Source organism: Carassius auratus, linkage group LG44F, assembly GCF_003368295.1.
Source record: "Carassius auratus strain Wakin linkage group LG44F, ASM336829v1, whole genome shotgun sequence".
Taxonomy (NCBI): domain Eukaryota; kingdom Metazoa; phylum Chordata; class Actinopteri; order Cypriniformes; family Cyprinidae; genus Carassius; species Carassius auratus.
Window position 1 is genome coordinate 228,093 of NC_039298.1, and position 12,728 is coordinate 240,820.

The 12,728-nt window shown below is 36.8% G+C and overlaps 1 protein-coding gene across 1 annotated transcript; it reads left to right on the top strand.

Moving 5' to 3' along the window:
* The first annotated feature begins 2,853 nt into the window (after window positions 1-2,853).
* LOC113068214 (mucin-1-like) lies at window positions 2,854-8,831 on the top strand. Its single transcript, XM_026240876.1, has 8 exons — window positions 2,854-2,984; window positions 3,745-3,926; window positions 4,084-4,157; window positions 4,913-5,055; window positions 5,268-5,410; window positions 5,493-5,639; window positions 7,439-7,514; window positions 8,548-8,831. The coding sequence occupies exons 1-7, from the start codon at window positions 2,921-2,923 to the stop codon at window positions 7,496-7,498; spliced, it is 813 nt and encodes a 270-aa protein (XP_026096661.1). The 5' UTR covers window positions 2,854-2,920; the 3' UTR covers window positions 7,499-7,514; window positions 8,548-8,831.
* The last annotated feature ends 3,897 nt before the right edge of the window (window positions 8,832-12,728 follow it).

Below are 12,728 nucleotides of genomic sequence, written 5' to 3' on the forward strand. Positions count from 1 at the left end.
GAGCCAGTGCCCAGGAGGATGCAACATTTCTAGTTGAGTGAGCTCGCAACCTGAATTGGCAGGGCACACCCTGTGCCTGATTAGCCAGGGTTATGGCATCCACAATCCAGTGGGCCATGCTCTGCTTAGAGATGGCATTCCCCTTCTGCCGGCCTCCATAACAGACAAAGAGCTGGTCTGAGGTCCTGAAGCTTTGTGTCTGGTCTATATAGCACAATGCTCATATGGGACACAGCAAAGGCAGGGGCAGTGCTTGCAGGTTCACCACTTGGTCTTAGGAGAGTGTAGTGGGAACCTTGGGCACATAGCCAGGCCAGGGCCTCAGGATTACCTGGGAGTCAGCCGGCCCAAACTCTAGGCATGAATCATCGACCGAAAATGCATGCAGGTACCCTACCCTCTTGATGGAGGCCAGTGCAAGCAGAAGCAGAGTTTTCAGTGAAATAAACTTTACCTGAATTCAAAGGCTCAAATGGACCCTTCTGTAGTGATGTAGGCACTAGAGTCAGGTCCTAAAAGGGTATAGAAGGGGTACGGGAAGGATTTAACCTCCTGGTCCCTCTAAGGAATTTGATGATGAGGTTATGCTTACCTAAAGATTTTCCATTTACGGGGTCAAGGTATGCAGCAATAGCGGCAACCTGGACTTTGAGGGTGGAGGGAGACTGCCTTCGCTCCAGCCCTTGCTGCAGAAAGGAAAGCACGACTGCAATCAAGAAGAACATCACTCGACAAACAGGTTCCACTTCAAGGCATAAGCGTGTCTCATAGACAGTGTTCCTGCCAAAGTGATGGTGTCCACTACCTCCTGGGGTAGGTCCGCTTAACTTGGGTGGATACCGGGTGAACTGAATCGCATAGCCGAGGCCCAGCGAGACAAGCTGTGCAGCGCTGACCAGGCACTTAGAAACTGTACAAACGGGACTAGCGGAACCCCAGCTGTACCCAGGGCCTCTTGCTCTTCCGCTCACCGCCAGGTTTGATGGGGGCCAGGATGCGGTGCGGGGGTGGGGGTGGATGCAGGGGGCTGCCCTAGGTGACGAGCAGGATGGGGAACTGCAACCGGCAGACGGGTGGAAGCAGCAGCTGCCCAACCGGGGTAGGATTTGTTGGATTGCCTCAGTCTGCTTCTGGGTAAACGAGAACTGCTGGGCAAAGCTCTCTACTGCATCGCAGAAGAGGCCGGTCTGGGACACAGGAGGAGGCGGACTTAGGACACAATTGCATTGCTGTGGCGCGCTCCACTGGCAGGATTGCCAAATGCCCCTTCGCTGCACCGGCATCGAGGGTGGTGAGGGAGAAGGAGCTCATCGGCTGGTTTCTGGCAGTAAAAGGTGCCTTCCATGCCTTGGTGAGCTCATCATGCACTTCCGGGAAGAAAGGCACTGGGGCAGGGGGCTGAGAACCAGCGCAGGCTGCCCCGAGAAACCAATCATCCAGCCTGGATCGCTCGGGACACGGTGGAGGATTCCGCTCGAGCCCTACCATCTCGGCGGCCCGGGAAAGCATAGCTGCCATATCTGGATCTGACTCCAGCTTTGCCACCGTCTCAGCTCTCCCTCCGATGTTGAGATCGACATTTGGTCGGGGGGAGGAGCACTGGATACCGCTGGTACGCTCTTTAAAGAGGGCCAAGCGCATTCCGTGGGTTGCTCCACTGGATCAGAGGTGCAAGAGGAGTGATGGTCCCCAGAGGGTTGGTTCCCTGCAAGGTTTGCCACCACTGTAATACTCAAACCACCCGCGCTACTGCCAGAAGTAGTTCTCATCTGTCGGCCACCAGAACGAGCCCCAGATTGCAGCAGCGGCAATGGGACTCCACCCCACTGAAGGTAGCAGAGCCTGGTTCACAGCTCCAAGATGTTCATCTTCCCATAAAGGCAACCTCAGCATGCTCGACACCCAGACACAGAGGCAGTGATCGTGACCATTACCCTTTGCCAGGTAATGACCGCCCCCTGAAAATGCACGGGTAAAACGGCATCCTTATAAGGACTATACGTCGTCTTTACAAAGACGCACCCGCTGTGATCAGCGGCAGCTGGATGCAATAATTGTATGCCTACGTGCATTGGCTCATCTAGTTTAAACTCGAAGTAGACTAGTCTATTGAAGCGATATCCCAGTTAGTCGGTCATCGACATAACGTGAAAGGGAACAATATTTTCCCCACTGTATATGTATATAAGTGTTATTTTTATTAGTTTTTATAAATCAGTTTGTTTGAATTTTGATATAAGTGTTTTATTTTTTTATTTCATTTGAATCTTTGTTTAATTAAAAAAATGTATTGCTTTTATTTTAAGAAATGTTTATTTTATTACAAATAACTAAATTTCTTTCTAGATTTGTACATGTAATTTTAGGTAACTATAGTAATTTGATTTTCAGTAAAAACTCAAATTCTTAATCATGCCTCCACATTAGATTTTTATTATGCCAGAAGTTTGATTTGTATCATAAGGAGTTTCCTATTGTTAGCAGTATGTTTCTATGGCAACACATCCTGTGCAGTGAGGTAACATGTGTCCCTCTGGTGAGGGTGCAGCAGACCAGTGTCAGTCACATTAACCCCTGGTTAAACACATGTTATACCGTTTTGACGCAAACACCCAATAGTGCAGTGCGTGCAGGTCAAACAAAATGGCTTTGACAGAAGTCCATGGATCTCACTGAAGAACAATGAAAAAGAGGATAGAGTAAAACAAAGGAATTATTATGATTCATCATCTGTTACTAACTTTAGGTCCATTAAGCCACACCTCCATCCACGACTGATTGACAGCTGACATTCTGTCTGTATATAAAAGCTGTGCAAATATAAGGTTATGCTTCATTAGCCATCAGTACCACTCTGGAGACTGGGAGCTCTTCAGGAATACCATCCAGTGAATCTCAATCCCATTTCACTTTCTTCAGCATGAGGCACATTAGATTCCATTATACCGGGGCTGCGTTCTTCTTCCTGCTGTTCTCTGCAACAGGTAATCGACTTCTGCATTTAATGAAACAACTTGAGGATTTCACTATAGACATAACAAACTGTGGACAAATGGTTATGGTACAGTAACTCACTTTTTTCCTCATTTTATTCAGTGACTTAAAAATTTGCTAGATTGCAGTGAATAATAGTTTAATAGTTAAGACATTCACATCTGTTCCATTTTTAAGTGATAAAAATTCCATTAAATAAAGAACACAACTAAAAAGCACCATTAAGGAAACGTGCTAAAATAATTAGCTGTTAAAATAATTTACTTTTGCAATAAAAAATTCAATCAAATAAAACATTCATTTTATATTCTATTTAGAAAATGCCTGATCTCAATAATTTTTTGATCTATCTATCTATCTATCTATCTATCTATCTATCTATCTATCTATCTATCTATCTATCTATCTATCTATCTATCTATCTATCTATCTATCTATCTATCTATCTATCTATCTATCTATCTATCTATCTTAGTATACAAATATATACAAATTCTTAATCATGTTTCACCATTGGACTTTTATCAAATTCTATTTATAAAAAATGTGATTGATCATAAAGAGGCCAGAATAAAAAGCCCCTAAAGGCAGTTTCTCATTGTTGGTCACAGCTTACTCATTACTAATTGTAATATATATATACATACACGGACGCACGCACGCACACACACACACACACACACAGCGAGAGAACACACAGACATAAGATGGTTACTCACACGGCAATGAATAGTCATGTTATGTTTGTAGGTGCTGAGCCCTACAGTCTTTTAAAAGTCCTCGAGGAGGTCCAGGCAGAGCCCCAGAACTACCCTTCACCCCTGTACTCGTTCTCCCTCTGCATGGAGATCAACAACCGTGTCTTCAGCGACGTTCTGCTCAACACAAGCTCACAGCAGTACAAGCACCTGTATGCAGAGGTTGCTGGAGTTGTAAGTGTTTCCCATGTTTTATCAATGAATAAATGTCAGTGCAGATTTATTGATTAGACCTGACATTGTATAGATAATAGTAACAACATATGCAGTACATGTAAGCTGTTGACCCAAAGAGAGATCCTGTGAGCATGATCTTGTTTAATCTCGGCAGCTGGACTTAGCCTTTAACTGCTCCGACTGTGACACAAGAGAAACCTACAGAGGACTGACAAACATGCGCTTCAGGTACGTCATTTGTGTTTGTCTGTTCGTCCTAAATGAGTGTGAAACTAATGATAAATTGTGATAAAGAAGTGTGCTTAATTTGTACTTTAAGATAATATAATATTAATGAAATGAAATTGCCACTTGTGTGTATCTAAAGAAAGATATTTTCATGAAGGCTTCTTAACACTAAAAAGTGCACCTTGCAATAATTTCTCATTAAAAGTTTTACTTTTAAAGTACATATTAAATCATCATGTGTCCATTTGTGTTTTATAGAAGTGCACATATTTTGATGTGTTGATTAACATACTGAAGCACATGTAAAGTACTTGATTATATTTGTCTTCTATATTGTGATATTACATAAGTATTTCAAATGTACTAAATTTAAACTTAATCATTACAATTCTGTAATTACAAAGATATTTAAATACAAGTTTCAACATGACATTAAAGAATATTTTGGTTTATCGTAAAACCTTGTCAATAGATTCAGAATTACACTTTAATCATATTTCAGAGACGACAGAAGTAATTATGAAATTGCATATAAAAATGTAATGAGTTTTAAAAAGCACTCTTAAGTTCAGCGAATTGCTTTTGATATGAATCCGCGAAACAGATTTAAAATTTAACTGCAGTTAAAATGTAGTAAAGTTTTAGAAAACATTATAAGTATATTATTTTGAACTATGTAATTTTTTTGCACAATGTTGATGTTACTGCATTAAATATTGCATTCAATTGAAATATAGATTCTGATTTGATTTCAGTAACGGGTCTGTGATCGCAAATTGTACCATCCAGTTCCAGACCATTTTTATCAACAATGTTGTGATCAAATATTTGTTCCTGAGGGCTATAGATAATAAGACTCTTGTGAACGGTCTTGCAGTCAACAGACAGTACACTGCTGGTGAGTATTCATGATGCAGTATTTATCACCTGGCTCCCTTCTGATCCTTCAGTGTGAGTTTGAATCATACTAACCCATATTCAATCAACACAAGTACAAAATGTCATTAGTCCAACACGTTTAGGTTTATATCTTGTTACTGATTCATGGTGTTTAAAACCTTAATTTTTATCATAAATGAATTCTAAAATGTCTATATATTTTCCATGCAGAAATAGTCACACCTTCCTGGCTTTTTCCAAAATCCTCGACTCCGGTGGCAGAACCTATTGTTCAGGGGCTTCCTGGTTGGGCCATTGCATTGTTAGTGCTAGCGTGCATCATCATCCTGCTTCTCCTCATCATCATGCTACTGGTAAATACTTTATACATTTACATTAGAACAATGTCAGTGCTATGATATGGTATAATGTATTACCTCATTTCCATCTCTCCAGTTATGCTGTTGGTGCTGTAGGAGAAAAGAAAAAAAGGAAGAAACACAAACCGTAACGCCGTATGAGAGAACGTCTTTCAAAGAACATCTCGCCAATCCCACATATATGTCAAACACACCTGAGAAGAACCCCAACTACCGGAACATGGTGAGAACAGGGCTGTCATATAAGTACAACTAAAGATTTATTGGTAACACTTTAGAATAAGGTTCCATTAGTTAATGTTAGTTAACTACTTTCGTTAACATGAACTAAGCAAGAACAATCTTTCTACAGCATTTATAAGTCTTAGTTAATTTATAAGTCTTAGTTAGTTAATGTTAACTTCAACATTTACTAATGCATTATTTAAATCAAAAGTTGTGCTTATTACCATTAGTCAATGCACTGTGAATTACCATGAACTAACAATGAATAACTGTATTTCATTAACTAACATTAACGAAGATGAATAAATACAGTAATAAATGTATTATTCATTGTTTGTTCATGTTAATTAATACATTAACTAACATTAACTAATGGAACCTTATTCTAAAGTGTTACCAATTTATTTATTAGTCAAAAAAAAAAAAAACTTATTTCTAATCAGTTTAAGACAACTGTGAATTAGATTATCAGACCGAAACGAATGGTCCATGTTCACAGACTGTCTGTGATGATCTGTTTCAATAGTTATTAACATTGTTAATCTAGCAATGTTTTTTATGTGTGTGTGTTTTATTATGTACATTTATAATACCTTTGGTTATATTACATTGACACTGCATTTAAATAAAAAATACTTAAAGGAGTTTTTCACCCAAAAAAGTGACAATATTCTGAAATTGTACTCTGCCTCAGGCCTTCCAAGATGTAGATGAGTTAGTGTCTTCATCCGAACAGATTTGGAGAAATGTAGCATTTGGGTGAATGGGTGCCGTCAGAAAGAGAGCTAATAAAAACATCACAAGTAATCCACATCACTCCAGTCCACCAGTTAACATCTTGTGAAGTGAAAAGGTGTGTGTTTGGAAGAAACAAATCCATCATTAAGATGCTTTTATCTTTAAACTGTTGCTAAAATATGAGACCTCTATCCATAATGTTGCTTTCTCAAGTGAAAAAGTCATCTTTTCTGAATCAGGGGAGATATATTCTCAGACCAAGCACCGTTTACAAGCGAAAACAGTTGAAAAGAGTTCTAAACAAACAACTGGGTGGATTTTGATGTGAGAAGACAACAGGGGATGGACTTTTCACTGGAAGATGCATTATGGACTTTAGCAGACGTGACAGTTTAACATTAAAACGTCTTGATGGATTTGTTTATTAAAAACATGCAGCTTTTCACTTACAAAGACTGGAGTAATTGTGTATGTGGAATACTTGTGGATTATTGTGATGTTTTTATCAGCTGTTTGGACTCTCATTCTGGTGAACAAGTGATGGAATGATACATTTCTCCAAATTTGTACTGATAAACAAACTCATCTGCATCTTGAATGGCCTGAGGATGTAGATATTTTAAGCAAAATTTTTATTTTGGGGTGAACTATTCCTTTAAGGCTGCTTTGTGAGTGGGATAGATGCCAAATCTTTCTCTTTTCTGACCACCTTAAATAATATCTAATTTATATATATATATATATATATATATATATATATATATATATATATATATATATATATATATATATATATATATATATATATATATATATATATATTATGGTCTACAGTTTAAAATCTTAGACCTATAGCAAAGGTTTTGAGTGATCAAATTATCAGAATATCTATGTATTACACGTTAAGTGTATCTTTTGTGCCTTGATTGTATACAATGCTCTTATTAAGTGAATTAAATAGTTATTAATAAATTCATAATAACATAAGATGTTTGTGTAACGATTCTATTTCAACAGCTGACAGACATGAGCTCAAATTAATGATTTCTTCTTCTGCAGGGAGAACCGGAAGCACAACATGGCAACCAATCCGGGATCTACATGAACCATCAGAGATGAAAACCACAACACCACTGTAAGAGAGGTGGAAATAAACTCTTTATCAATAAATACTAATATAGGCATCCACAAGTTATACTTATGTTTATTATAGGCATCTATATACGTAATTCATTCATTTACCAACAAAACAAGAATTATTATTATTATTGATATTTAAAATTACAATGTAATCAAGCTGGTCTCAGAAACCAGGGACTAACAGGTTTGTTTATGATGGAGGCTCACAGGTAAAAGCGTAGCTGCAGATCTATTCAACATGAACAAAGAGACACCAACAACACAAAGCAGATTAAATACATAAACTGCGTTAGTTAACATCTGCTGAAGCCCTTCATTCAGTGAACTGTTTACCATCGTGACCGTAATGTTTTCTCAATATGGCAACACAAAGACAGGATTTAATGCTAGTAAATATATTTCATAAAGCTACCATTGAATTAGGATTAAACCCAATGTATTCAGTTCTTTCACCTACGATTAATATGTTACTGCGCTGTCGAATAATGAATAGAGATGATTTATAGCACTGCCAGGGAGAGGCTTCATTACAGATCGCTTTAAGCTCTGTTTAAATAATACAGTGATGAGTGGAAGCAATTATTCGAGGATATTTAAATAGTTTGAGATTAATTGGCTTTCATTAAAAATAGTTTTGATTATTCTTGTTATTGAGTGTGACTTTATTATTATTTATGAACAATAAATGAACAAATAAATGAAACCGAATGAGTCATACTCATATACCCTCATATGTAAGTATAACAGACTAAAAAGTATTCAAGGTTCAGGGAGTGGTTTAAGCTATTAAAACTCACCCTTCACATGTCCTTTACACTGCTGTATTTCACATGTTGTTTACAATGCAAGACCTGCTACGTACGTATGCTTCTCTGACAAATGTCAACACGGGAAAACTGTAAAACATAGCACGTTGAAACAGCTTGAAGACATTTGGTTAAACACTCGCAGTGATATCGCAGTTGTCAATATCTGTTGCAAACACACATATGCTGCTACTAATGTAAACGATATGGCCTTTGTTTCAGAGGCATGGAGTAACTGATGCCATGAAGAGTCAGGATGGAAAAGCGGTTTCTCTCATAGATGCTGGGTTCTTCAGCAAGTTTCTAAACATGTGGCATCATTACCATCTCTAATAGAAGTATTATACTCAACTGAATAGAAAACTATTTATTTCTGTACTATTTATGAAGCACAGATATGGGATTTGGGTCTGTGAACTTTTGCATCTCTTACTCTATTTCAGTGGAACATCATAAGACCGGGGCTAGTTGTCACACTTAATACTCCACTAAATATTGACCACGTTAGGTTTCAACTGTCCTACAATCATACAATCAATCAAGTGTGCATGGTGATTAGTGGCGTGTTTGTGAAATTTAACCAGTAAAACACATTTAAAACAAAATCGTTCGTAAAACTGTGACAAAGGTTAAACAATCAATACATGCTAAATATGAAAACAAAGTTTGCAATTGCAATTATTAAACTGTACCAACTAAATTACATGTCAATACTTCCCTGTGTGACATCTTGCCCCGGTGGCTTTTACAGTATATCTTAGGCTACAGAAGGAGAGTAGATCTCTTGAATTTAAAGATTTTATGTTTGATACTTTATGTGGGGTTTTGTTATCTCCAGATTACAAGTTTATCAATTCATAAATGTCTTTTCATTTGAAATTCGAGTTATCTGTATGGTCATATACACTTATTTACACTTTCTGTGGGAAGAACTGTTGTCTTCAATGCACAATACTTCAGCAAAACAATATATTATCAATTACATTATAAATAAAGTTCATACAATACATGATGAAATTATGTCTTATTTATTCGTTAATTTCATCTGAATATCAGCATTCATGAAATGTAGTCCGGCGAAACAGTTTTGAGGTTAATTAATCTAATTTTGTGTTTCTGGGAAAGTAGTGATCTGTGATGTTGAATATCAATACTTTTTTGTCTATTTGACACATTTGTGGACACATGAATGTTTTTAGATTTATGGATTAAAAATTACAGTTTTTATTCTGAAGTGTGTATCATTATTAAATTACAGTTTTTATTCTGAAGTGTGTATCATTATTCACTAATTCCATGAATCGTTGAATAATAGAATTCTGACATTTAAACTTTTCATTAAAACCTATAGTCTAATTGAGTGAAATCACTCCGTTTGCATACTGAATATTAATATGCCTGCATATGAGTCGAAAAAATAATTTAACCTTTCAGATGCATCTCTTTTACTGGGATTCTGCTGTGTCTGTCAGTGGTTATTTAGTTATCATAATATATTACATGAAAGATATGAATAAGAATGATAACAAGTCATCCATACATTATGTGAAAGTTTAGCCAGAAGCAGTAGCAACAACTAAATGAGAAGATGTTTCTATTTATTTCCCTTGTGCATCATCATCCTGATACTAAAACCTATATCCATAAGCTAAAATGTTAAAGTACATAAAAGTAAATCAAAATACTAATTGTTCAACACACTGTAAAAAAAAAAAAATTCAGACCTCTCCAACTTAAAGCTGCAGTAGGTAACTTTTGTAAAAATATCTTTTTTACATTTTTGTTAAACCTGTCATTATGTCCTGACAGTAGAATATGAGACAGATAATCTGTGAAAAAATCAAGCTCCTATTGCCATTTGCAGAAGCTCCATCGCTCCCGGTAAAAAACAACCAATCAGAGCTGCGGTCCGTAACTTTGTTTGTGTTGAAAATGTAGAAAAATGTATATAATAAGCGAGTACACCATGAATCCATTTTCTAAACCGTGTTTTTAGCTTGTCCTGAATCACTAGGGTGCACCTATAATAAGTGTTTATATTCAGACTATTTTAGATTGCTTCGGGGGTACCGCGGCGGAGTAACCCAGTACCTTTGTGATTCTTCATAGACTATGTTTACATGCAGCCAATAACCCGTTCAAAACCAGGATATTAGCAATAACCCGGTCGCGCACGGCCATGTGAACACCGGCAAAAACCCGGATATGCTCATATCCCGGTTTTTAAAAAACGGGATATTGTACCTGGGGTACCCCTTTTCTAACCCGAATATTTGGTCTTGTAAACGTGTTTCGGCATATCCCCATCAAAATGTGTGTTCTGCGCATGTTCTATTCGCAAGAAATCTTGGTCTTTTGAGTCTTTGGATATAGGAAGAAGAATCGGAAATGACGCGTATTGCGTCTTACGTCCAGACGCTAACCGTGCGTCGCCGTTTACATCGGGATATTGGCGACTGATTACACATTCCATGTATACAGGAGTAACTCTCTCTGCTCACGCATGTAAACGGGTTATCCCGTATGTTTCAGAAACCCGAATAGTGACCTTAACCCGACCATAACCCGAATTTTAACAGCTTGTAAACGTAGTCACTGACATAAACAGAGAGAAGTAGTTCCGGCTACAATGTTCTACCGCAAGAAGCAAGCATTTCTGTTTATTAACCTCTAGAGCGTCAAAAGTTACCTACCGCAGCTTAAAACTTTTCTATTGACTGAGCACATCAAAATAAATAAATAAATAAATAATAATAATAATAATAATAATAAATAAACATTTCAGTTGGCCTAATTTAATTTGTGTGAATTGGTGATCATATCTAAATGTTTCCATTGTCCAAACTGAATTAGTGTGAATGTAATTTTAGAAATTTTATTAGGCCAATTGAAAAATGTATATGTAATGTTTGAGTTGGAGAGGTTTTTATGTTTTTCAGCGCATAAAACTTATTGTAAGATTGACTTCCAGATTTAGTAATCATTTCAAAGTACATGCAGATGATTAAAAATTATCAATACTCTAACCCAGCACCTTGCATCATTCATGCTTCTTCCAACTTTCCACATTTTCTTCCACAATATAGCAACATTCCTCCCAGATACATTTTAAAAGCAAAGGCAGAGAGCTTGTTTCCAGCACAGACATTTACATATTTTAGGCAAATAGTTTTGGGGCTATATTATATAACATTATATATGTAATATATAGAGCATGTGTAAAAGATCATTTAAACCTGGTTATTGGTGTGTCAAAATAGACACAACGGGAGTGATCATGCCAAAGCAGAAAGAAAACAACTGCAATGCCGGATGTCTCTACTTTCAATAGAATGCCAGTTGTGTTTTATAGCAATAAAACATCTCAAGCAGTGTTTGTTGATTTCTTTGGCTGAAAGTCAGAGGTGCTGCACCTAATTCTATCTTTAGAAACAAATTTGCGTCACAAGGTGATCAGAAACAATAAAGTCATTATTTGTGGATTATTAATCAGAGAGGATTTGAACCGTCACATTTATAAACACTTTTGTGAGCATGGAGATTTTATACATTTCCGATTCACACTCTTGTGAAAAAGAAGTGTGCCTAATTTGATTAACTATACACTTCAAATATTCAAAATATGTTTAAAAAAATGGTACATGAATATAATATAAATAAAATGAATTCATGCACCAATGCATTTAATATAAGTTCAAACTACTGTATAATATAATTTCATTTAATTGCAATTGACTCAAAAGTATTAGTGTATTTCTCTTTTTCACAAGGGAATATATAGCAATATCACCAGCATGTGCAATGTTTGTTTGATTGTTTGCTAGGTGCATTTAGGTTGCTTACGTATGTTTTTAACACAAGGATCTGTCTCTTAGTGATGAAGAAGATGCAATTTTAATCAACACTAATGAGGGACCTCTGGAACTCATCTGGCTGCCCTTCCTTCTGTATATCGCAATGTTTCTTTGTTTTTATTTTGTAACCTGAGCATTTGTGTAAAATAAATCCTGGCGACCATGAACTTTCTACACATTCTGTAAGAAGAGACTGAATAAATATTGAAATTTGAGTATTAAAAACTGAGATTATATTGCAACATTTAATTTTTAAAGCAACAGTTCACCCAAAAAGGACATTGACATTTCTGAAATTGCACGTATACGCTCAGGTTAGTTTCTTAAATTTGTTTCCTCATCTACAGATTTGGAGAAATTTTGCATTTCATTACTTGCTCAGCAATGGATCATCTGCAGTGAATGGGTGCCGTCCAAACAGCAGATAAAAACATTACGACAATTTAAACAGTTCTTAATGTGACATTCACTAAACAGCTTCATATTTTGTGTATAATTAACCAGCCTGTAAACATACGCCCTTAGACATAGTCTTTAAATTATGCATAT

Bases quoted from the DNA above. Each gene is read 5' to 3' on its own strand.
- LOC113068214 (XM_026240876.1), top strand. From the start codon at position 2,921: ATGAGGCACATTAGATTCCATTATACCGGGGCTGCGTTCTTCTTCCTG. The intron at 5,056-5,267 runs GTGAGTATTCAT...TTTTCCATGCAG, and splicing joins CAACAGACAGTACACTGCTG to AAATAGTCACACCTTCCTGG. The intron at 5,640-7,438 runs GTGAGAACAGGG...CTTCTTCTGCAG, and splicing joins ACCCCAACTACCGGAACATG to GGAGAACCGGAAGCACAACA.